Source organism: Lepisosteus platostomus, chromosome 10, assembly GCF_059453375.1.
Source record: "Lepisosteus platostomus isolate fLepPlt1 chromosome 10, fLepPlt1.hap1, whole genome shotgun sequence".
Classification (NCBI taxonomy): domain Eukaryota; kingdom Metazoa; phylum Chordata; class Actinopteri; order Semionotiformes; family Lepisosteidae; genus Lepisosteus; species Lepisosteus platostomus.
The window spans coordinates 20,456,475-20,482,220 of record NC_142620.1 but is presented as its reverse complement, the minus strand read 5'-3'; the positions used below and the strand labels follow the sequence as shown (position 1 = coordinate 20,482,220).

Below are 25,746 nucleotides of genomic sequence, written 5' to 3'. Positions count from 1 at the left end.
TATAAAAGAACAAGCAGTCATCGATTGATGGCAATAGTGAAAAAAATACAATTCAACACCCATGTTTAAATCATACAACATAGCTGCTCAAAGTCTTGGGAACTTTGTAATATTTCATCATTCATGAAAGATGCAATAAAAACACACAGCTAGAAATTCCAAAGTGGGTGGATTTACAAGAATGAGAGATTATTAAACATATTCTTGTCTGGTACTAAATAAAAATTTGCTGGTTATCACAATGTTCTTGGTCTGTCATTATGCACATGAATAAAGAACTGGGTAAGGTGTATAGAAAGCAGGGTGCTGATAAAGGCATTTACTGTACCTTGACCTGGAGAGCCGTTAGCAGTTACAACAGTATCACATGGTGGTTTGCATCTTCAGGTTTGAAGAAAAAAGGGGAGATGCAAATTTATATATTGCCCTAGTTGAACTTCACTTGTAATACTGTGGCCAGTTTCCATCACTAAAACTCTTAGAATAGTAATATGGCTGCTCTAGATACAGTACGCAGGAGTGCAACCAGACTAGGCAATTCACATCACAGGACCTACACAGACACACCTGTGAACACACTTACACCAGGTCCAATTTTACACAAGCCTATTAACCTACCATCATGACTCTGGCTTGTGGGAGGCGAACATGGGGAGAACATACAAACTCCATGTAGATAGCAGCCCAGGAACTGAACCCAGGGCTGAGAGGCGACAATGTCTACCAATGCGCCACTGTGCCACCCACAAAAAGGATCCAGAGATCCTTTAAATTTAAATTAAGACTAGCAGCATTCAGGACAGACATTGTAAGACATTTCTTTATAGAGAGAATTTTGAGTCTCAACTAATGACATTGTTGAGGCTAATAGTATGGAGTCTTTTCAGATTGCATTGAGAAGAATCTTGAATAGATAAGACCAAGAATGCCCTTCTCTCATCTGTAACCTTTCCTATGCCCTAAGGTTCTGTAGTTCAGTGTTAACAAAATGCAGCTCCATTACTGATGTGTTCTGGCTTGCTATGAGGAGCAAAGAAATCTAGAATAGTGTGCTGAACTGAACATACTTAAAAAGGATGATGAAAATAGCTGCATTATGATCCCAACTGTTTCCTCCCATATAGGTCTGAGACCCTTTCCACCTGCTCTTGCAAGTGCAGAGACAAACTGACTTGAATAAGACATTGTGCCTCTAGAGAGGTCACATGGTGAGGCAAGCTGAAGCACTAGTAATGCCAACGAATCAAACAGGCTGTCACAGTGCACCATGGGAAAGCACCAAGACATTGGTACTAGCATTATGAACTCTGTGCTCAAGCAAACCAATCAATGTGGCCCCCAGAAAAAGCAAAAGCTGATTCTGTCTCTAAAAATGAATCATGCCGGTTGGTGTCGAAGTCTTCCTGTGGTAGGCAGAGGCACCGGCGTGAGATCAGCGTAGGAGGCGGAAAGGGTTTCTTAACTGCGCTCATTAGAGCGGGTGTAACAAAAGTGAGCTCTGTGCTCGGATAGGAAAATAAAAATATGCGCTTGAAAATGCATTTGGATTTTAAGGGCGCTTCTGATAGCGAGAGAAACGAATGCGCACTGTGGCGCGGAGGGGAGAGGTGCCTGGGCTCCGGGGGTCAGCTCGCGAACCTCCGTGCAGCCGCGTGAAGAGCTTTTGCACCTGAGCCTTCACGGCTGTGGGAGAGGAGGGGGGAATTTGACGGTGGGCTAACGGGTTTTTTAGGAAAGCAATTTCAATCCGCTGTGCTATATGTGCTATTAGTATTCTAAGTTGAAACGCAAAAAACAGATGTAAAACCAAGGATTATTTGGGACGCAATCATGTAACTTGCAGTAGCTGAACAACTTCGTACTGAGCCACAGTCACTGCAGTGACTGAACTGAACTTACAACAGGAGAGAGTGCTATTTTACATTTAGGAAATATTCTGAAAATAAAAAAGTGAACAAAATCTATTACCCAGATCGCCCTGACAGATGTCAGTCCTGTTGGCTCCTCCAACGATGAATTGAGGATTCTCACAGATCTCCTGTTTGAGAAACAGACGCAGTTATAAGCCTTGCGGAATGCCCATTGATTAGCTTAGAAACACAAATACTAAAGAAAAAGGAATATGAGAGACTTCAAAATTATTTCACCCGTGCAACAATATTCCAGCAGCTTTGCAAAATTCAACTTGTATTTTCAATTTGCCTCCTCCCCGATCCATTTCCTTAGGCATCACAGTATGTCCACTGCAGTAAAGGCACAGTGCCAAGTTAAACTGCAAATCCCAGGCTCCTGTGTCATATCTGAATTCCTATGTCATATGAAGGGCCTCTTGGGTTAAATACATTTGTTGACACCTGTGCTTTTTTTAAGCACTGAACTCAATTGTTAGCAAATAGTTTATTTGGTTTGGTTTTGCATTCATACAGAATTTTTATAAAGAGAGTCTTTTGCAGGCAGAATTGGAATGCAGACACGTGACATAAATTGCCCAGCGATAGACTGGAGTTCTGTCTGGGGTGTAGTCCTGCTCTAAACCCTGTGCTTCCTGGATAGATGCCAGGTTACCACGGCCCTTAACTGGAATAAGCAGCTTTCTGATAACAGTCAAACGGACAACATCAATTATGTCCTTGAACCATTCTCTGCTTTTGGAACGCTGATTTAGTTTCTTTTTTAAAGTTGGAATTTCTGTTTCATGCTTTCCCAATTCACGAGTGACAGTTTTTTTCTATTTCTCTTGACTGACTCCTGCAAAGTGTGCATCAGCACAGGGGCAACAAGAAATGCTCTCTCTGCTCTAGTGTGTTTGTCCATCAGAGCTGTTTTCTGTTTCACATGCTTCAGCTCTGCAGGGCCTAACTGAAGAGATTTCATCAGTCAGAGGACCGACGCATCTCTCACTGACACTCACAGGTGCTCTTCCTCAGGAGTCACTGCTGGACAGCAAGACAAGGAGTCAAGCTCACCCAGCCCTGGCTAATTGTGCTCAGATTATAGGGGTCAACCAGTGCTGAGCCCACTTCTAAAAGAGCTCTGGTAAAACACAAGTACTGTACTGTACCTGAGAAGTTAAAAAAATACAGTTAATACCTACAAGACTGCAGATTTCAGAAATTAATGGTGTTTGTATGATACAAAGTTTATTTTTTAACAAAAAGAGCAAAGACAGTACATATAAGATTAACTTATTTTAAAGTGAACATCAGGGCTCAAGTTGCCAGGATAGAAAACCAGCAAAGTGATTTACAGCTCCAGAAGGGCAAGGAGGAACTTTCTGCTTTTCAGATTGTTTTTAGTTTTAAAGTATTATCTCAGGAAGAGACATGTGATAGAGATGACATTCTAAAGTGAAACAGTTCCTTGAAATGAAACCACATAAACAGAACCTCACAACACTCCTTGAAAATCTAGCATGATTACCACTTAACGACCAGGAAAAAGAAGAATATTCTGGATCTTATCTCAGCAGGTAAGCCTGATGGAAACATTCTATCTTTGTTTTTGAAGAGCCTGCAAGATTGGAGGGCAAGTGAACCTCAGTTGCTCCTAGACTGCAGTGCAAAGAGTTTGATTGAAACTGGTCTACAGAAACACTGGAACCATCTGGCACTCCTACTGTCAAGATGCAGTCCCTAGACTGCAAACCAGAGGGTAGATAGGAGACTGACCACTTAAGATCAAACAGCAAGTTATGTTAACAGTAATTACCAAAACAATTGCAGACAAATCCACTCCATTGTTTCCAGGAAAGAACTTTTTGTGGGTGAAAAAGCTCAAGACAGTCTCACTATATTGACTAGTTCACCCCTGTATTTTTAGTTTTGAAGAACATTTCCCTTATAATAAACGTGTAAGATGAAATGTGAAAAAGACAAAAGCTATTCACATTTCCATAGTTGCAGTGATATGGGCTGTCTCTTTTTGGTATCTTAAACATTTTAAGTGCTGTAATAGAGCAGTTACGAGCTTATAATCAGCAGCATACATAGAGGGGCAAATGTAAGTAAAAATAGCACTGTACAGCTAACATAACCATAAACTGTGCTCTGCTATGCAGCTCCTCAAACCCCTAGAATACTCTATATACAGTATTTGTAACTGATAAGAAAGCACCAAGTCAGATTTTGACCTGCCTGGATTGTTTTCCTGTGCTCTTGTTGAACCAATGGAAAAAGTAAAAAATAAGCCTTTTTTCCAAATGTTGTGTTGTTTTGCCAAAGTAAAGTGAAAAAATACAGTACATTAAAACATTCAGCAAAAGCTATGGGGCTGAAAATGTTGTGAGGTAGAGCAGGAAAGCAATTTTCTTTACTAGAAAGGTGGTAACCCTCGTCAGATACAATAGAAACAGAGTAGGCCTACGTGTATTGGATATCATTCTAAGGCAAAACAATTATTTGATCCAAAACCACATAACATTTTAAAACAAGCCACTTGGAAAAGGTAACTCAGTCATAATCACAGCATCAGAAATGAACAGCAACAATTAAAGGCAGCATGAAGAACCACATGGCCTTTGCAAATTTAAAACAAATAATCATGCAGTGGTTAGTGTTGCAGACCAGGTTTCAGTTCCAAACCTAGGGTCTACATCCATCTGCGTGGAGTTTGTGTATTCTCCTCATGTTTGAGTGGGTTTTCCTTCAGGTGCTCCGGTTTCCTCCCACAGTGCAACAACACACTGGGCGGTTAATTGGCTTCTGGTACAACTGGCTCTGGTGAGTGTGCCCTGTGATTGACTGGCATCCTACCCAGGACGTTCCCTTCCTTGTGCCCATTGCCAGGATAGGCTCTGACTCCCTCATGGCTATGTGTTGGTATAAAGCGATTGGAAAACGGGTGGATGGATACAGGAGAAGAAATAAGTGGTAATAAGAGTCTAGCTACTGTGTGACCTTGCTTTTGTTAGCATTTCCTCCACATGTGACATGGCTCAGGCAAGCAAATTCAGCATGTGGAGGTGGCATGATTGATGTTAGCTCTGTATAATCTTAGTTAAAAGAAAGTTTGATTTTTACTCATTTAATCATTTGAATTGGATTGGAAATGTACAGTACTGTTTACAAAATTAAGCTGCCTTGTTCATTTTTGTTGAATGGTCACATGCTGGCTTCTTGATTCAAAATCCTCAGTAAGACACCTCTTTAAAGCATCACAGGTTATTAGTTACAGTTGATCAGTTTGCTCCAAGCACCCACAACTCTTTTTAGAAAGCTTTAAATAATTTTCTTAAACTTAATTTTTGCCCTTCAGCCATCATATGAGTAAAAGTTTAAAGTTGTGATATTGGGCTACGTGATTAATCCCTTTCAGGATTTCCAATATCTCAGTCAAATCTTCATGGAGTCTTTCTTATAAACAACTGAAAATAATCTGATCTTTTACCCAATCTTTGAATGCAAAGAATGAAAAAAGCAGTTCTTCACTGGGAGGTTTCTTACAATCTTGGAATATACTTGCATAGTGGTGCTGCAAGAGACAGCAAGACTTGAAGATTAATTTAAACACAATGATAAATTTTTAACACCAATAAAGAAGAAATCACACATTTTGCTGGTCTATTGTGCAATTAAAATCAAAATTCAAGAACTGATGTGACACTTTTTAATACGTGCCCTATAAATGACCTAGCTGGGACAGAAATGCCTCACCCATACTGTATATAAAAAATGAAGAAGGATATGACTCTCTCCAGTCTGCTTTGCTGCATTTAAAGAGCCAAGCAGTTTGCAGATGAACAAGAATTGAAATTAAATTCACAGTTACTTGGTGATTTTTCATCTCGGTTGGTATCTTGAGATTTCAAACAGAAAGCCAGATGTGACTAATCCACCTGGCAAAAAGTCCAGATTCTTTAAAGGCTGCCAGAAAATTCTTAAGAAATAAAGGCCAAAAATTACAGCGCAGAATGTGCTCTGGTGCAAAAAATATTTACAGAAGAAAAAGACAAACCATTCAAATAAAGTAATGAACTGCAACTTCTCCAAGGGATTCCCTACTAGCAGTTTTAATTATAAGGCCTACAATCAGTGAGGCTGTGTAATTACACTCCACTAAGACATGACTAGTCTGCTGCACCATGACTGCGAGGTTAAACACCCTAAACCCCACACCCAGCTCCTCTTGATGGACAGCTAGTCAGTCAAATCACAGGACAGTCAGGGTCTTTACCCCCACACTATCAAACTATTAAACTCCCAGCCTCTCTCACCTACGATCTGAACCCCACAGTACCTTCTTTCTTACCAAAAACTCAAACACACATTGAAATCTACCTCTACCTCACATGTCAAGAAGCTCACTCCTCAGAATTTTTCTATCATTTTATTCATTCTGCGGATGTATGATTTTTGCATATCTGATGTTGTTTTGCACATTACCTGTTACATGTTGTTGTTTTGCACATTGCTTGTTGTTGTTTTGCACACTGCCTTTTGTGTGTGTCTTTCTTTTCTTATACAATTGTATTGTTGTTTTTTGTACTACTTATCGTCTGAGAGCTAGCTAAATAGCATTTAGTTATTCCATATACCTGTATATGAGTACAATGACAATAAACTTGAACTTGAACTTGTCTGTAACTCAACACAAAATGGTTGAACAAACAGGCAAAGACAACACTGTGGATCCACAACATTTAAAAACAAAAAACAATCAGTAGCACTGCTTGGGTGGCCATTAACATCCTGATTACGAAACTCCAGTCTATCATCTTGCCAGAAAGGCTAATAGGATCGAACAGAAAATTGCATTGTACGGAACACACAGTGATTCTGCCGATTTTCTATAGATGGCCAAACCATACTTCTGAAAAGCAGTCTGTCCTTTTCTCTTTTTTTTTTCAAATAAGATCACAGTTGTTGGTAAAAGCAGACAATAAGTGCACAACATCACAGGATTTCATTTTTTTGCTTTTATTTGCTTTGTCACTTGTTTTTTTTAACAAAAGCTGACTCCAAACTATCGAGGTACAATTATCTGTAGCAAATCCGAGCACATCTGCCTTTAATAATAATACTAATTGCTTACACTTATATAGCGATTTTCTGGACACTCCACTCAAAGTGCTTTACAGGTAATGGGGACTCCCCTCCACCACCACCAATGTGCAGCATCCACCTGGATGATGCGACAGCAGCCACACATCAGCAATCACATCACATCAGGAGAACAGAGTGATGAAGCCAATTCATAGATGGGGATTATTAGGAGGCCATAATTGGTAAGGGCCAATGGGAAATTTAGGCCAGGACGCCAGGGTTACACCCCTACTCTTTTCGAGAAACTCCCTTGGATTTTTAATGACCACAGAGAGTCAGGACCTCGGTTTTACATCTCATCCGAAGGACGGCGCCTGTTTACGTATAGTGTCTCCGTCACTATACTGGGGCATTAGGACCCACATGGGCCACAGGGTGAGCACCCCCTGCTGGCCCCACTAACACCTCTTCCAGCAGCAACCTTAGTTTTTCCCAGGAGGTCTCCCATCCAGGTACTGATCAGGCTCACACCTGCTTAGCTTCAGTGGGCTGCCAGGTGTGAGCTGCAGGGTGATATGGCTGCTGGCACAAAAATCAAGAGTCTGAATTTTGTCCAGACTGGATACGATGAATAATCCCACTAAAACATATTCTTACACTGACATGAATGTGATGATGCTGACTATCCAGCTGGCAACCTAGGGTGACACTGAACTTTCTGAAGGGCACCTCTCTGCATGGCTAGCCAGTCCCAACAACAGCTGTGCAGGTCCTCAAGTTAACATGCAAGAGCAGCAGCTCACGTCTTATGATCTCCCAGTTTAGCAACAGACTGCAATGACAAGCCATGGCTGCCTAGCAATTGGCAACGCTGAATTGAAGTCTTTAAAGGGGAAGACCTATCAGTAATTATAGGAAACCAGACTTTTATTACTGAAACTGTCAATTCTGTTTGTGCTGCAATGCATCCATTCCTGTCTTTAACATGATGCTCAAAACAAGACACATGAGGAATGGTATCCATTGCTGTTAAGGTAAAGGCAGATCTTCAAAAAATATAACATATAATGTACTGTATAGTATAGGTGATTTATATTAATCACAGATAAACAGGAACAAAATCATTAAAACAAAAAGTATCCCAAGATCAAATATCCACCTGCTCTTATATTTACCAGACACAAATGGCAAGAAACTTTTACCTATGAATTAAAAATTCCATACCATATCAATATTGTTTCTCCAGATGACATCCTTGCATAATAATAGACATTTTTCAGAAAGAAGGATGCATCCACCACCAACTATAAAGGTGGAGCAGTGTTTAAGGTTCTAAGCCCTATTGAGACACTGCTTTTATACTCTTGAGCAAGGTTCTTTACCTAAAGTGTTTTAGTTAAATGCATAGCTGTATAAACAGATGAAAATATAAGTCAGTTTGGATAAAAGCTTAGTGCTACAGTACAGAATGACTTATGATGGTGTCTACAAGCCTTATGTCATGATCACACAGGTTCTAAATAGTGAGCCATTGTGGACTTCCATTTCAAAATAATTCAGGAGTCCTAATACTGAATGTTTACTGGGGGGAACTGTGCCTACAGTAGTTTCACTTCAGTTTAAACCTCTGAATTCTCTGAGTTTGAGTTGGCTTGGGGAAAAAAAACCCACTCAATTTCTGTAGCCCAGTGGGGAAGAGACGATTCCTGTGCTTTGCTACAGTAGTTTGAGGTCCATCTATGTGATTAAAACCTAATTACGTGCAGTGTCCATCATGCTTGGCTTTGCTGGGTGACCTGGCATGTGTAGTTCAGAGTCAGGATGCCCCTTTGCTGACTGCAGCTGGACCTTTGGCCAGTTAGCCACAGCGCCACAACTTCCCTGCCTGCCTGTCTGTGAAAGAAGATGGCAGGAAGAGCTACCACAAGAAACAGGATGCTAATGTGCCTTCCTGGAACAAGCTGAAACTTGAGATTTATTTAATCTAAACAATATAGCATGAGTGGGATCTTCATGACAGAGTTTTTCACAACAAGAAGTTACTAATCTATCAAGGTATGTTTTCTTAAACTTTCTAAGTAAATGGCCTTGAAAATGTTGTATTTTTTAAGTTTGGTTGCAGCTGAAGACGTTTTTCTCAAATTTAATGTGTGACAATGTGTTCGTATGAGAACTGTATTTGTAAAGCATAAAAAGACTTCTATAATGCACATGAAATGTTAATTACTTTCATCAAACAGAAGCTGCTCACACAGCATGAAAAGATTACATAATATTTTCTTCTCTACTTTGAAACACATGAAGAATCAATTTAAGTTTCTAATCATTGTAATGGCATCAGAAATGGACTTAACTTTCTTTCTCGTATTTTCAGTTATCGTTTCGAATGTTTATTTTTTTTGGTAATTCATTCATGTCAGTGTAAGAATATGTTTTATTGGCTGTTGTATACCAGTGGTTAATTTCAGTAATATTAAACATGCAGGACTGGAAAAACGTATTATTACAACCACAGTATATAATTATAACAATAATAATTAATGCATTTCAAGGAAAAGGCTGCTGTAAGATGCTCATTATAAAAAACAGTTGCTTATAAGGTAAAAGGTCAATTAATGGTTGGAGTAATAATTAGCTCTGTGAATCAAGTCACCAATTTCATGTTGCACAGGGACTGTTTAGCTATACGACTGCACTTCATGGATCAAAAATTCCTCTTGCCAGCTGGAGACAAGCTTATAAAAGAGAAATGTCTAATTTACTAGCAGCTCAAAGACAAACTATATACAACCACAGCCTTCAAACAGCACTACAGATATATTTGCATCAACCCTGCAGAAAAGCATGTTTATTTCTTCTCTTTCGGAAACCCTTGTTAAAGTCCCAGGAGAAGCATTTTCCCTTCACTGCTCTCATCCTGTGCCTTGCAGACCTTGACTTTTCCTCGCTACACAGCAAGGTTCCTTAGATTGATGGAACTGCACTGTCCCTCTCCCCTCACAACAGGTTTCCTCAAGAGCATCACTCCAGAACTGTAAGGTCCTACCTTGGGCCTCTTCCAGATGATGTTCTTGACCTTATTGGACTTGTGCCCGAGCTCTTTGTAGCCCAGGGACTCCACAGTGGCTGGGAAGCAGTCATCCTCAAACAGCACCTTCTTGCTCAAGCTCTCCTGTTTCAGGAGGGAGAAGTCCTGGCCCGAGAAGCGCAGAGGCTTGCTGAGAGAGCCTTCACCATCCTTCCTCTCCCTCTCGTGGATTAGACGGTCGCAGAAATAACCCGATGGTGTGTAGGGCATGATCTCACCTTTTTTTTTCAAAACTGGCTTTTGCCACTTCCACTATACATTAACAAGCCTAAAAACCCTGGCATAAATCCAAACAGCTAATCTCTGATTGGCCACAGTTCAATGATGTCATCTGCTTGCCATAATGGACACGCGCATACAAAAAAGTCTTCCTGCTGTTGCATTGTCATTGGCTTGGGGACAATAGTTTTGGGACCCCCTTTCCCCAGTCAGCAACGGCTGCTATACTGTTACCAGCATCAATGTTGAGACACACAATAGCAGTTAAACATCAGGTTTGGTGGGTTAAAGAACTGTGTGAGGATTACCCTACCTCAGCAGAAGGCATTCATGGCCTTTAAACCTGTCCTCAATGGAGTTCTCTGTTGAGCAGTCGCTGTACAACTATAAGAGCTAATCCTATGGAGACAAACTCTCTTTTACTGCAACAGGGCTGTGAGTTCAGCCATGCTTTTGTTTTGGAGAATTGAACACAGATGCAGGCATGCTGCACAAATATGTAATCAAGTTGGCATGTGGCATAGATTTTGACAGAGATCCGCATGATGTGAAAAAAAAAACCCAAAATAACAAAAAAGGTAATGAGGGAACAAACTAATTCTATGGGGAAAAAAGCATATTAAAAAATCTTGAGTGAATTTCAGACTTCTAATATAACACTAATAATAAGATCACATTTGCTTCAATTTTCTCTCTTCCTTAGATCAGAGATCTTTATCATTTGTATAACTCCCTTTCACCCTTTTAATTCTGAGTGCCTGGCACAAAACTGCAAGATGCTTGAAAGAGTGGAATGCAAACTGTGTCTATTGCAATCTTATTGGAATAAACAGAAGTGAAATTATTTTAATTTAATGTTATTGTAAAGTGTTTCAGTCAGGATTGAGAGTTTCAAACCAAAATAAACAAACACTAATGAAGAAAACATCCCAAAATGATCACCGGAGTCTGGAAAACAAAATACACAGTACTACTGTGGACAAAACTGCTTCTGCTGTAGTCCTACCTTCCGTCTTTACATACTGTACATGTGGGCAGTGAATAAGCATCAAGAGGGCAGTTTAATATGATCAAATGCTCTGTTTTCGCTTGATACTCCACACTACTGTATATCTCAACAATAGAAGCTGTTTCATAGAAGGTGGAAGGTGTATTCATACTACAGTAGGTTCAATGCAAATAAACCCGATTGGGGTTGCCTGGTTTGAAACAACGCATCAATGTGCTAGTTCATCACATTCACTTTAGCTCAGCTGTACCGAGTTCATTTCTAAATATGGAACAATAGGTTTATTCCATGCTAAAAGAGAAAGAAAGAAAACACAACATTTCGGCCGTGGAGCCCTCTTCAGGTGTCAACCTGACGCAGCTACCCAACTGAATTTCTAAATATGGTTGCCAATGACACCCACGATTCTTGGACACTTTGAGACTGAACAGGATTTCAAATTTGCCATGAAACCTAACCAAATTAAAGTGTAAATGGATCCGTTATCTTTTAATTTTCATAGTAAATGTATTTGACATGAACGTTTTGCAATTATCGCAATAGTTGTGACTACTTTTGAATAAAATATATTCTACGAACAGATTCATCTGTAAAAGAAACAGTGCACATCTGATTACATAATCAACAGGAAGAGGCAAATTAGGACACCAGCATAGGCAATTAAAAGGCATTTTAATTGGCAATAAAAGGCAATAAAAATGTCTGCATTTCATAGGTAGATTAAAGTTTAATTTAATTTTTTAAATGACGACTTAGTTTTTACTTAGTAAAACGTTTTTTTTAAGTCGCAATTCTGAGATACTAAGTCGGAATTCTGAGATACCATAGCGCGTTTTGTTTTCTACTCTCTGGCGGAAACGGGCTTCCATATATATATATCAGAGTACCTCATTTAGTTTACATTCAATGTTAGTCTGGTTCGGCTCGATTTATATTGTATGGCGATCGTCCTTTGTTCCTTCCACAAATAGACCTAACAGTACAAAGGATACGAAAAAGCTCTTGAATGAACTCTAAAACCGCATTCCATTTGGACGGACAAAACTTTAAAGCAGTGCCGGATAAACGTGTTCGGAAAATGAAAATGTTTCAGTGAAGCTCTGGACAGTGAAACGCGTAGCGGGGCAAGTTTTGTAGGAAACAGTAGGAGTCCGAGTACCTACTTACAATCTGCATACCCCAGAAAGTCCCGAAACAGTATCCTACTGACAGGAGCCAAAGTTGGTTGTCAATATCTAAAAAATAATATTTATTGTAAAGAACAATGCAATTAAGTTAATATACACAACACAGCAATTCTAGTGTGCGCAGTTGCCAAAATGCAAGACGCATTTCTGCAGCCTAAACTTAAAATTTGAGCATTTTAAACACATTCCTGATAACAGTACTCTGTACTCAACTATCCTAACAGGGATAGTGTATGCAAGACTACACCTACCGCTGAAAGCAACATAATATATCGTAGTCAAACCGACACAATCTCCTCTCATTTGTAACCTTTCTTAACGCCCATATCCGATTTTCGTACCTGTGTGAATTCACAAAAGGTCGGCAAAAAACTCAATATATTAAAGCAGTAAATGCATTTTGTGTAGCAGTACAACTGCTCCGAGATGCCAGCCAGCTTTACAATCACTCCTTACAATATCACTGATTAAAAACAGGAATAGACACCATAACGTTTTTTCAGAGGAATAATATAAAACATCTGTTAGAAGTACGAAAGGCAAGGTTGTGATGTTCAGGTTCCTAACACAGAACCTTGCTAGCAGGTGCGCCCCCTTGTGGAAATCAGCCGCTAAGGATGGAATCACAGAATTTTCATAACGGCTGATTGCGACCCAAATGAGTTTACCCTTTCCCCAGCATTTAGTCGATGACTTCTAGCTTGATCTTTTCGTTACATAAACACGTTTGGTGTTTCAAATGTATTATGTATCACATGCATTTGTATTATTATACCAAAATTTAGAAAGTGACAACAAATGTTTTCCTGTCTACCTTTCCTATCCATTCTACTGATGTCTGCAAGGAGCAATATCAAGAAAAGCTGATTGTCTTGCAGTGGAATGGGAGATTTCCAACGCAGCTGGCGTTTGATTACTCCTGACATGACGGATACAGCCTTCTCATGTTTATTTAAAAATGCTGTTGCAAAACTTGTGTATGCGTTGTCATAACTAGACAATTATCTTATTTATTGTTTTTTGTTCAGACTCTGCAGAGTGTATGAGCTGTATACTCACAGGTGGACGTTTCCATTCAAATTTAATGGGGTATGTCCCACTGTAGAACAAAGAGGAGTCATCTGCTTTGAAAGTGGGGTCCTCAAAGAGCACCTTCTTTTTCACGTACTTGTCACGCAGCTCATAGAAGCTCTTGAGCCTCTTGGCATCGATGATAGTGTGGTTTCGGTTCAAGATGGCCGAGTATATCCCACCAGGTGTCCCCGAAGGGCAGGCACTCTTCTGAGGCATTGGTGAGGCCGTCGTCCTGGTTGCCACGGTAACAGGTGTTTTTGTCGCCATTTTTCCTTCTTAACAAACTCCACAAAACTGGCAGCTTGTGTGAAGTCCACAGCAGAGTTGTGAAAGAAAAAAGAGCAAGTATGTATACCGTATATATATAAAACAGATAACGGCTTCAACTGCTAAGGAGAAATCTGTCTGTCAGAAAGTTCCACTCAAGCCAGGCTGAAAAATTAAAATTTAATTTTATTCTTTTGTGTCTGTGCCCTCCACCCCCACCTTATAAATTTGACAGTCCCAAGCTCTGCACTTGCAGACCTCTCTTTTACGCATGACCGACACAACTTTTTCTCAATCTTTTCCCTTAACTTCCCCTTCTCTCTGCTGGCTTCCAGTTTCTTCAGACACACACGCCCATGCAGGCTCTCGAAAAAACGCACACACACACAAACCCTCACCACTTCCCTAGCAATCTCTACCAATTGGCAGCTCTAAAAATAAACTTTTAAAAAAGACGGAGGTGTCTACTTTCAAACACTCATCTCCAGGAGAGCTCTCTCCACTCCAGTCAGCTTGGCTGGAGAGAGGCACAGAAAGAATCTGGAGCATCTGTGGCTGTTATAACATGTAGCAAATAGTCTTCTTGACTGATTGCTGGGGATAAAGTTTACATTATCTCTAGCTTAAATCAAATTTGATAATCTAACAGTTTTGACAAGTCAAGCACTCCCTTGAACTGGGGAAGCAAGATGATGTAGCATATGGTATTACACCTGGTACAATATACAGACTGTACTTGTACTATACAGCACTGTATATGGTGCTGTTTAGAAGAAGAATGCAACTCACTTTAATGAAGATTTACTAGTACCCAGTGAATGATTTGTTTGCTACTTGCTGCATATTCTTATGCTTGTTGAAATAGAGTAGGCCTCCCTTTTCTTTTTGATATGCTTGTACATAAATTCACTCAAGGACTTCTCAGATAATCCACTTCATGGCAAAATTATTTTATTGTAGTACTGGAGGGGTAACAGATCTAAGACAAGCCATAGTATCCTCTAGGGATAATTTCATAGCATTGGATGGTAATGGACTGTATTGGCACATGTTTTGCAGAAATTGAGGATGCCGTGGTTAAAGGAGTGCAATGTATGATTGGCACCACAAGTTCTAGACTCTAGAATCTAGAGCATAGACAGCACTTAACTGAAGAGCACTGACCCAATATAACATAATGCAGCACGCAAGTGAGTAAAGTTCGTAGGACAGAAGAACACCAGGATACTGAATTTCCCAGAACTGGGATACTGAGTGCATGACTAATGCAAGACGTACATGGGTCATGAAGCTCATAGGAACACAGAAAATACACCAACTGAGGCTACACCAAGGTGTACCAATGCATGGTCTGCATGCCATACATTCTCAACAGAGTTGCAGGGAGTACTTTCAATTGCTGGGTGCACCCAGACATGGAGTGCACAGACATACAGTATGAAGCAGCTGCTGAATGCTTTAGCTGTGAGATGTGACAGCTCTCTGAATGCATGGCATAGTGGAGTTTAACAGCAAGGGGAGGAGTGCACAGCACAGTGCAGTATCACTATCTGCAGGAATCATACAAAATGATGAAAAGCAACATTGCAGCATTTTTACATTTCACCCTGCTAAGTAGAAAGAAAGTGTGTAACTACATCTTCCTGTGCTGATTAGATGAACATGTTTAATAAAAAAAAACATATTCAGAGCTCTCAGCTCAGCTGTTATGCTGTTGTTCTCTGTCCTACAGGGGGCGAGAGAATCCAAGAAATGGAAAATTCCCAACATAGGACCTTGCACAAAAACCCTTTCCCAAAAACAACATTTTAAACTGAATAAACTAATAGTAATAAACTAATAAACTGAATGTATATTAATGGTTCATATATTCTCGTTGTTGTTCATATATTCTATCCTTGTTGTGTAGACTTATTTTAGACAGGGCACTACCCTTATTCCCCTAAAAAGGAGAGTGTGAATGTTTCCATGACAGGAATTAGCCATGTGGAATATATATGTGCCAAAAGTATTCAGACATCCAGAAAGCTGAGGTTTTGCTGAGACTCACTGTTTTTCAGTCTCAGGTGTGCTGTTAGTCATGCTGTTTTTTACTATCTGGGCACACTATAACAGGGTGCCAGTCGGGTTGGTGACTAGGTTGGGGATGGATAAAGAAAGCACTGCCTCACTTACTGTCCATGGGGGAGAGAAAGAGACAAGGAAGAAGTAAATGTTTATTCCATGCTGAAAAGAGCAGAAAAGAAACACAATGTTTTCAGCTGTGAGGAGCCTTCTTCAGGAGATGTATAGAATGCTGCTGGGGAGCTCAATAAATAAAAGATGCTTGGGGTCTGGACTCCATACAACACCGAAGACATGTTTAACAGTGCATTTGTTTTCTTGAGTTGTAAGCTGTATATTTTTTTGCAAAGAGAAAAGTTCAATATACGGTGGCCAGCAGTGAGGTTATGAAAAACCCACTGGAGCAGGATATATGAATGCCCTTTCTGTGAATGCTTGCAAACACACTTGTGTTTTTATGATAGACTATTTAAACAAGTTTAAGACATCTGCAATTAAGCATTCACCTCTCAGTCAGAGATCAGCGGGATGAGTCACTTCCTGAACAGAGCCCTAAACAGGCAGGGGCAGCTCCAGTCCCTCTAGATGTTGATGCTCTCTTCATGTACACCACTGAAGAGCATGGCTCTGGCCATCATCCTGCTCCTGATTCCTCTAGGTACAAACCTTATAATCAGGGTGTCACTCAACAAGAAGATCGTCCATGTTTAATTAACTCGACTGCAATGCACTTGAGACATTTAGGGGAGGGCTTTAAAAATTATGTCTTGTTTTTTTCTTTTTCTGTTGCTTTGAAATGGGTGCAAAAAACATACATACTTTCATATCTTGTAATTTCTTTTGAGAGGAATCTAATGCACAGTGTATTTCAAAAAGCTTTTAGCAGCATGTTTGGCTTTCAAGACATAGGAAAATGCATCTTAATGGCTGGAAAAGAGAAATCATTTCATATTTCACAAGTGTTGTCTTCAGTAGGACCTTTTAGACTGGGCTAACTGCGTAATAAGTATGAGATTCACTGATATTCTCCAGGTTCTGAAATTTATTGACTGTCCTGTTTCTCCCTTCAGCTCTAGCAGTTGACCAGTCTCCCAATGTCATGATTGAAGAAGAACACAATGTGACTTTGTACTGTTCTCAGAAAGGCACCAGCTACAGTGGAATGTACTGGTACCGCCAGATGCCTGGACAACATCTGGAGCTCATAGTATATTACTATTATGACAAGGAATCAATGGAAAAAAAATTTGAAGGAAGGTTATCTTCAGAGCGGAAAGATTCATCTTTGTACCTGACTGTGCGGGAACTGAAGTCTGCTGACAGTGCTGTGTACTTCTGTGCAAAGCAGGAGGCACAGTGAGCTGGCTGCATGTGAAGCCCAGACAAAAACAGATCAATGTAAGTATCACTGTTTTGTTGCACCTGCAACACCAGCTACAAAGTTATTTCTTACTCCAAATGAGAGGGAAACCACATGAAATTTTATTGTTATCAGCATTAAAAGAAATTAACTGTATTCATGATGTATTTCCTTCCCTCAAGCCAGGTGCTGTGTAGCAGTTTTGAAAATTAATGTTTCTGACTGATGCCAATCAGTGATATTGCTGTAGCTCAATATACAGTAGCAACACTTTGTGAATATTTTTTGATACTAGCTGTTATTTCTCTCCCCAATTGCAACAGATCTTCAAAAGACTTTTTGAAGAAATTTCATTTGTGGAGTCTTTGACATGTCTTCTGGGTATTTGTAATTGATTCCCTGACCATTTGATTTACTGAGCGGAATGGTCTTCCTCTATTTTGTAACTTCTTTTACTGTTGGTTTTTGCAGTTTCTGATACAGTGACTGTATTATCACTTAAATATAACTTAATGACTTCCTCATTCCTTGACATACTATCTGTGTCACTTCCTGTACAGAGCTCCTACCGATCAGAAAGAAGACACCGGTTGACTCTGAAGGTGCTCATTGTCTGTGTCAGTAGAATAAGCCTCAGGACTTCATAGGAGAGATGAGATATTCTCTGGCTTCTCTTCTTCTCCTACACATTATAACAAGTAAACTTGCTGACTTTTATCTGTTTCTGAATTTTTAAGAAAAAGTAACACAATTCTTTTGTGAAGCAAGCAATCTCCTAAAATTGTAAAAACTATTTTAAATGACAAATATTGGAACACAGTTATTGGTGAGAAGAAATCTGTGTTCTTAAATGGATTGTTTCAATTGTTTTCTGGCTTAGAATATAAGGACTAGTTCTAAATTTTTGCAAGGGAAGCAATATCAGGGAGTTTTTATTTCTCTTCTCACATTAGCTCTTTTATTCTCTTTCAGCTGGTCGTGGTCAAGAACTCCATGTCTCCCAGACCCCACTCATTCTCTGGAACAATACAGGAGAGTCAGTATCGATGCACTGTGAACACCAGGGGGGTATTAGCTACAATGCTATGTACTGGTTCCGTCAGCTCCCAGGAGAGAGAATTCAGCTCATAGTCTATTCTGTTGTTGGTATTGACCCTGACTTTGGAGAATTCAGTACAAAGAAATATGACGTTAAAAAGACTGAAGCTCAAAAGGGATCTTTCACAGTGAAGAATCTGGAACCAGGAGACAGCGCCACATATTTCTGTGCAGCTGGCAAACACAGTGATGCAGAGCTGCTGCACAGCTTGTCAAAAACTCCTCCTGCCATACTGAAGTCTGTACTGTTTGCTGTCAAGAGTACAGTAACTCATCTTGATCTGATCTGTAGGGGAGGCTACAACACAAGGAATGGTGAAAAACCCAAACACTGAGTGGTACAAACTTGCTCAAATCTTTTAAACAGTTAAACACTTTTCCTTGTGGGGTGTGTCCCATACAAAATATGTATTTGGCAGTAATGATAATTGTTAAATTCTTACATTGCAGAGCCAAAGAAAGGACTGTAGTCCAAAATAAAAATATTTTGCTGTGGAAACATCGGCTCCTTTAACCTACAAAATCACAGTTAAGTTATAGGTGGAGACATGAATATGATTATAATCTGTGCAGTGGCAATCCTTGTGATTGACACACAAGGCTTTGTTAGACAGCATCTTGTGGTGTTACAGTAAGTGTTAACTTCAAACATTTCAGTTACACTGTGGTTGTGACAGGTATCACAGAGGAGGTGAGTTCTGGCCTCCTGTCACATGTGGCTCTGCTAAACTTCTTTTCTTGTGCATTCTTGGGGATTTCACATGAACATTACAACAGAGCTGTAGCAGACTCCCCCAGAGACTAAGGAGACCATTCACCTGAAGAAGGCTTCACAAAATGTTGTGTTTTCTCTCTTCTCTTTTCAGCATGGAATAAACCTATGACTTGTTCCAATGTAGACAGTACATTACAAACATAATAAATAATAACCATAGAACAATAAATATGTAGTAGTGAAGAAAAAACATGATAGACCATGTAAAAAATGCATAGTGCAGATGTGCACTGCAGTAGATGAGAAGCTGTTCTTAAGCCTAGTGGTCCATGCTTTAATAGTGCTGTACTGCTTGCCAGAGCGCTGGGGGGGAACAGTTTGTGGCCGAGATGGTTGGGATCCTGAATGATGGATTGGGCTTCATTCCGACAGTGGTGTGAATCTCACTGATTGATGGTAAATCACATATTATAATCCATTGTGCTGTTGCCATAACCCTTTGTAATGTGTCTCTGTCATGCATGGTAGTATTGCTGTACCACACAGTGATATCACTAGCAAGGACACTTTCTGTGGTGCTGCGGTAAAAGATCATGAGTAGCTGCTTCCCCATACCGCATTTCTTTAAACATCACAGAAAGTGCAGGAGCCTTATTCAGACTGGTTACACTGTTGTGAGACCAAGCCAAATCAGTGGAGATCTGCAGGCAGAGGAACCTGAAGCAGCTGACATTTTCCAATGCTGCGCCATTGATGCTGACTGGGGCATGACTCCCTCTGGGTCTCCTGAAGTCCACAATGTCTTGATGACATTCAAGGCCAGATTGTTGTCAAGACACCATCTTGTAAGATTCTCCACCTCACTCCTGGATGTGGACTCATTGTTGTTCCTGATCAGCCCGATACCTGTGGTGCTATCTGCAAACTTAATAATGCGGCTGCTGCTGTAAGTGGCTGTACAGTCTTAGGTGAACAAGTAGTACAACCTAGGACTGAGGCAGCAGCCTTGGGGAGCTCCAGTGTTTAGGCTCACTGTAAAGGAGATATTGTTGCCAATTTTCACCACCTGAGGTCTGCCCATCAGGAAATCCAGTATCCAGTTGCAGATAGAGTTGCATAAGCCCAGATTCCTGAGTTTTGGGACCAGCTTGGTGGGTACAATTGTGTCAAATGACCTATTCAGGAGGTAAGCAAACTGAAGTAAGTCAAGGGAGTCTGGGATAGTGCAATTCATATAGGATAGTACAAGGCTTTCCAAGCACTTCATGACCACTGAAGTGAGTGCCGCTGGGCAGTAATTGACAAATCATTCAAATTGTTCTTGTGCCATAGTAGATGTTTTTCAGCTCGAACTATCTGCTGAGAACATCCTCAGACCAAGGATCGGACTCAGCTATCTGACAGTTGCATGGGAATGTAATAGTTGCAGAACCTTGTCCAAGCTCTATAGCTAAGGCTCATACCTCTTTCCTTTTCCCGCTCAAAAGAAGAAAATACATTTTCTTTTTTTACAACTCCAACCACTGCTTTTCAAGGAGCGTAATTATCCCCAAGAGATCCCGTTGCTGATCTTCTGCCTACAAGAAGCGGTATTGACCAGAGTTAGCGATCGCCACAGGTCCATTTGGCAACATGTGAACAGGAAACCTATTACACTCTCAATGGAATTTTATTTTTGTTTTATGTTTTGTGGTATACCACCTTTACATTCTAGTGTTGGAATAAAAGATTACAAAAACATCATAACATGTCAGTAAGTAACAGGGCATTTTCTGACAGAATACAGAAGGAAACCAAAAAGTGGTGAGAAAAAACTGTTGTTTACTGGCTTCTCTGTCACTTCCTGTCTCCCTCCCACTCAGAGTCCACAGTCCAGATCAGGGCTGCTGTGCTGCTCTTCTCTCTCCAGCACTGAGGAGTCAAGATGCTCAGAGTTTTCATTGGGGTCACTGTCTTACTGCACTGGCTCACAGGTACTATATGTACAAATCTCCCTAAATCTGAGTTTTGAATAAATAATAATATACTGTGTATTAACACATTTTGCCATCTCTTTGCTTATGTGCCGCTATAACTTGGGTTGTTTGTTCTCTCTGTCCACAGGTCTGGCAGACTGTAACAGTGTTTACCAGGATACTCCTGCTCTGTTCATTACAAAACTCAATAAAACTGCTAAGCTCAGCTGCAGCCACAATATAAAAAGCTATGAACGCATGTACTGGTACCTGCAAAATGCAAAAGGAGCTTTTAAATACCTTGGATATCTTAATCTGAACAACCCTTATCCTGAAGATGAGTTTAAAGACAAAATCACCTTAACGGGAGATGGAAGAAACAAAGGCGTTTTAGAGATTTCCTCAATAACAGCTGCTGACAGCGGTGTATATTTCTGTGCAGCTAGTACACACAGTGCTGCAGATCATCCCTTTTCTTTACAAAAACCCTTCTGAGCCACACCCTCACCAGCGACATCAGTAGAACACATCAGCTCTCCACCAGCCTCAAAGCATTGTGTGAGACTTCAGAAAGTGTAACACCAATAGCTGTTCTTGCAACATTGATATTTTGCAAGAGTGAAAAAGATCGCATTGCTTAAATTTCTCCTACTGTATCTGTCACTAAACAACTGCACAACTTACAGTAAGTACAACTTTAAAAGCTGCCCGTAAAATGGACCCTTTAATACAGTGTGATAATCCTGCCTCATACTTTTGGCATTTGATCAAGAAATAATTAACTGCAATGGCTACGATTGCTTTTTAACCCATGAAATATTTAAAGTAAAAAAATATTTTCTCAGTACGGGTGTTATTTTTAGATTATGAAGCTGGAGCCACAACATTATGTCATGTAAAATATTTCTGAGCTGATGGAAGGTGTTGCAGAGTTACAGTATAGCACTGAGTTGAAAACTGCATGACATTATGAGTCCCAGTTGTAATGACGTAAAAAAAGACCTATCCTGCAGGGAGTGATAGAACACAAGATATAAAAAAAATGTATTTCATTTTCTAAATGTACCTGTAGACCTTTATTTATGATTCTTGGAAGTTTTAATTTGATGCCTAGAGTATCTCTGACCATGTCATTTCCTGCATGGAGTTCCTGCTAATCATAATACAACCAGTGGCAGACTCTGTAAACTTTCTTTTGTGTCAGTGGACTGGGAGCAGGAGAGATGAGATTGCTTCTGAATTTGTTTCTTCTCTTACACATTTTAACAAGTAAGCCTATGTTTGTATTTTGATCCATTCTAATACTGTATAACTGCAACCTTGTTATACGTAGAAGAGTCTAAAACATTTATTTAATTTCAATATTTTGTATCATCAGTACAAATTTAATCTTAATGAATATATAACACTAATTTGTGATATCTAAATAAACTTACATTTAATGTGCACTATATGTAGTTCTGATAATGCTTAATAAGGAAATTCAATGCATAACATAAGGCTACAGGGCTCCTTTAGAGTTAATTTCCATTGTTATTGTTTTAGCAGGTCACTGTGAGGTGAGTAAAGTTTTGCAGACCCCAATCCTCTGGAGAAAGCCAGGGGGGTCTGCAGAGATGCACTGTGAACACAAGCTGGACATGAACTACAATGCTATGTACTGGTTCCATCAGCTTCCTGGAGAGAGAATTCAGCTCATTGTCTACTCTGTTGTTGGTGGTGACCCTGACTTTGGAGAGTTCAGTAAAGAGAAATATGAAGTCCATAAAACTATTGCTCAAAATGGATCTTTCACAGTGAAGAAGCTGGAGGTAGGAGACGGCGCCACATATTTCTGTGCAGCTGGCAAACACAGTGATGCAGAGCTTGTGCACAGCTTGTCAAAAACTCCTCCTTGTCTTCCCTACTGCATTTTACTGCAATAGGGGGAGCTACAACACAAGAAATAGTGAATACTTGAGCAGCATCAATATAATACAAAATTTCAAGAGAATAACAAAATCCTGTTATTACCTAAAAGAAACAGGGCAGTTAAAGTAAAGTAAAATAATTTCTTCCAAAACTGTTAACACCTAGATGTTGTACTATAATATCTTGATTTACAAATGTTGATGTCTACATTTAGATGTTTTTCTTAGCACCATAAACCTGTCAGTAAAGTAATAGAAATGCAACGTTAAGTACTCCTGAAACTGGACAGTTTTACATCATTCCCTTTCTATTCCGCCAGTTCTGTTGCTGTTCATTACCTCACAGATCACTATGCTGCATCACTTCCTGAACAGAGCCTGCAACAGGCTGCAGCAGCTGCTGTCCCTCTAGATGTTGATGAGAACTTCACTCCTCTCCTCTGAGGAATATGTCTCTCACTGCTCTTCTCCTGCTGATCCCTTTAGGTACAGCTGTTCCGATCGCTGTGACTACCAACTCCACAAAGAGCTCTGCTCCTGTCCAGCTGACCGCCTTTCCATTTCGAATCGTTGGAACTAAAGTTTTTCTTCCAGGGGACAGTGAAATGCTGGTTGATACTGTAACTGCAATGCTAAAATATTTCCAAATACCATTTGTGGACTGTCCAGCAGTTTATTTTTTCTGCTGGACTACTTTCAAGTCATGTTCTGAAACTGTGTTTTGCCTTTTCAGCTCTAGCAGTTGACCAGTCTCCCAATGTCATGGTTGAAGAAGGACACAATGTGACTCTGTACTGCTCTCAGAAAGGCACCAGCTACAGGGGAATGTACTGGTACCGCCAGCTGCCTGGACAACATCTGGAGCTCATAGTATATTACTATTATGACACGGAATCAATGGAAAAAAAATTTGAAGGAAGGTTTTCTTCAGAGCAGAAAGATTCATCTTTGTACCTGACTGTGCGGGAACTGAAGTCTGCTGACAGTGCTGTGTACTTCTGTGCAAAGCAGGAGGCACAGTGAGCTGGCTGCATGTGGAGCCCAGACAAAAACAGATCAATGCCAAACTGTATTTTTGCACATGTAGCACCATCCACAGAGTTATTTTTAGCATTTCAAATTCCAACACCACATGTGATTTTAAAGTTATCAGAATTAAAATCAATTTACTATATCCAAGATCCATTTTCTTCCCTCAAACCAGCTGCTGTCTGACAGTTTTGTGTTGTTGTAATTGACTGCAGACACACTTAAATTGGCAACACTCTGAATATTGTTTGACACCAGCTGTTACACGGCTGACTGCATGACACATTCAGTTGTTTCAGACTTGGTTTGATATACAGTATAATATAATGGAGGAAAACATTCCAGAGACAGAGCAGATACAGACAGACAAGTAACCATCCTCTTGGTGTCCAATAACTTTTATTTTCCCTCCAGAATTAATATGGATCTTTAAAAGACTTTTTAAAGAAATCCCATGTTCAATTCATTAGAAAAAACAACACCCAAGAATAAAGTGTCCTGAAAGGAGTATGGAGTATGTAGTCAACCACACATGAATGAGGGCTAACCTCCTGGCCATACAGTAGGACCCCCATGCAGAGTGAGGAGTGACCAAGGGGCAGCTGCAGAGGTGGAGATGGGGTTGGTGTGAGGCAAAAATGTATGCTAGGGAGAGAAGGGAATCACGTACGGTATTTACAGTGTTATAGGTGAGGAAATGACATCAGAAATGCTTGCTAATTACTGACAGCCAAGTCTGACTGAACTTGGTTGTCATCCCTCCCTAAGGTTCGTTATAAACTCCATTTCTGCAGTCGTTGGTATATCTTCTGAATATGGGAAAGTGATTTCCTGACCAATTTATATAATAGATGCAGCCCTGTAGTAGATTTACTGAGTTGAATGGTCTTCTGTTTTGTAACTTGTTTTAGGTTCTTGCGGTTTTTGATACAGTGAGCGTATATCAATTAAACATCCCACTCCCTTACTCCCGGACATCCTCCTTCTTTGACATACTGTCTGTGTCACTTCCTGTACAGAGCTCCTACCGATCAGGAAGAAGATGCTGGTTGACTCTGAAGGTGCTCATTGTCTGTGTCAGTAGAATAAGTTGCTGGACTTCATACTAGAGATGAGATATTCTCTGGCTTCTCTTCTTCTCTTACACATTATAACAAGTAAACTTGCTGACTTTTATTTGTTCTTCAGTTTTTAAGAGAAAGTATACACTTGTTTTGTGGAACAAGCAATCTTCTAAAATAGTTAAAACGGCTTTGACTTAAAAATGTTGGAACAGGTATTTTTGGTTGAAAAGAAATCTATGTTCTTAAATGGATTGTTTCAATTGTTTTCTGGCTTAGAATATAAGGACTAGTTCTAAATTTTTGCAAGGGAAGCAATATTAGGGAGTTTTTATTTCTCTTCTCACATTAGCTCTTTTATTCTCTTTCAGCTGGTCGTGGTCAAGAACTCCATGTCTCCCAGACCCCACTCATTCTCTGGAACAATACAGGAGAGTCAGTATCGATGCACTGTGAACACCAGGGGGGTGTTACCTACAATGCTATGTACTGGTTCCGTCAGCTCCCAGGAGAGAGAATTCAGCTCATAGTCTACTCTGCTGTTGGTATTGACCCTGACTTTGGGGAATTCAGTACAGAGAAATATGACGTTAAAAAGACTGAAGCTCAAAAAGGATCTTTCACAGTGAAGAATCTGGAACCAGAAGACAGCGCCACATATTTCTGTGCAGCTGGCAAACACAGTGATGCAGAGCTGCTGCACAGCTTGTCAAAAACTCCTCCTGCCATA

General features: G+C 40.1%; 1 protein-coding gene and 1 gene segment (V, D, J or C); one reads left to right on the top strand and one right to left on the bottom strand.

Annotated features, from left to right (window-relative positions):
- LOC148653557 (calpain-3-like) overlaps nucleotides 1-14,220 on the bottom strand; it is a 47,973-nt gene extending 33,753 nt beyond the window's left edge. For 3 of the 8 annotated variants that reach the window (XM_088648721.1, XM_088648723.1, XM_088648724.1), the window contains exons 1-2: nucleotides 13,543-14,220; nucleotides 1,969-2,038 (exon numbers count right to left, since the gene is read on the bottom strand). In XM_088648721.1, the coding sequence (XP_088504847.1) occupies nucleotides 1,969-2,038; nucleotides 13,543-13,824 (352 nt within the window). In that variant the 5' untranslated portion in view covers nucleotides 13,825-14,220. Of the gene's footprint in view, nucleotides 1-1,968; nucleotides 2,039-10,026; nucleotides 10,474-13,542 lie in introns of those variants that run through there. The other 5 variants (XM_088648725.1, XM_088648728.1, XM_088648722.1 and 2 more) reach the window with 4 other exon arrangements.
- A 9,155-nt stretch (nucleotides 14,221-23,375) lies between these two features.
- On the top strand, nucleotides 23,376-23,949 carry LOC148653556 (T cell receptor beta variable 5-1-like). The segment is given in 2 exon segments: nucleotides 23,376-23,412; nucleotides 23,660-23,949. Coding segments are annotated over 2 exon segments (327 nt in total).
- The last annotated feature ends 1,797 nt before the right edge of the window (nucleotides 23,950-25,746 follow it).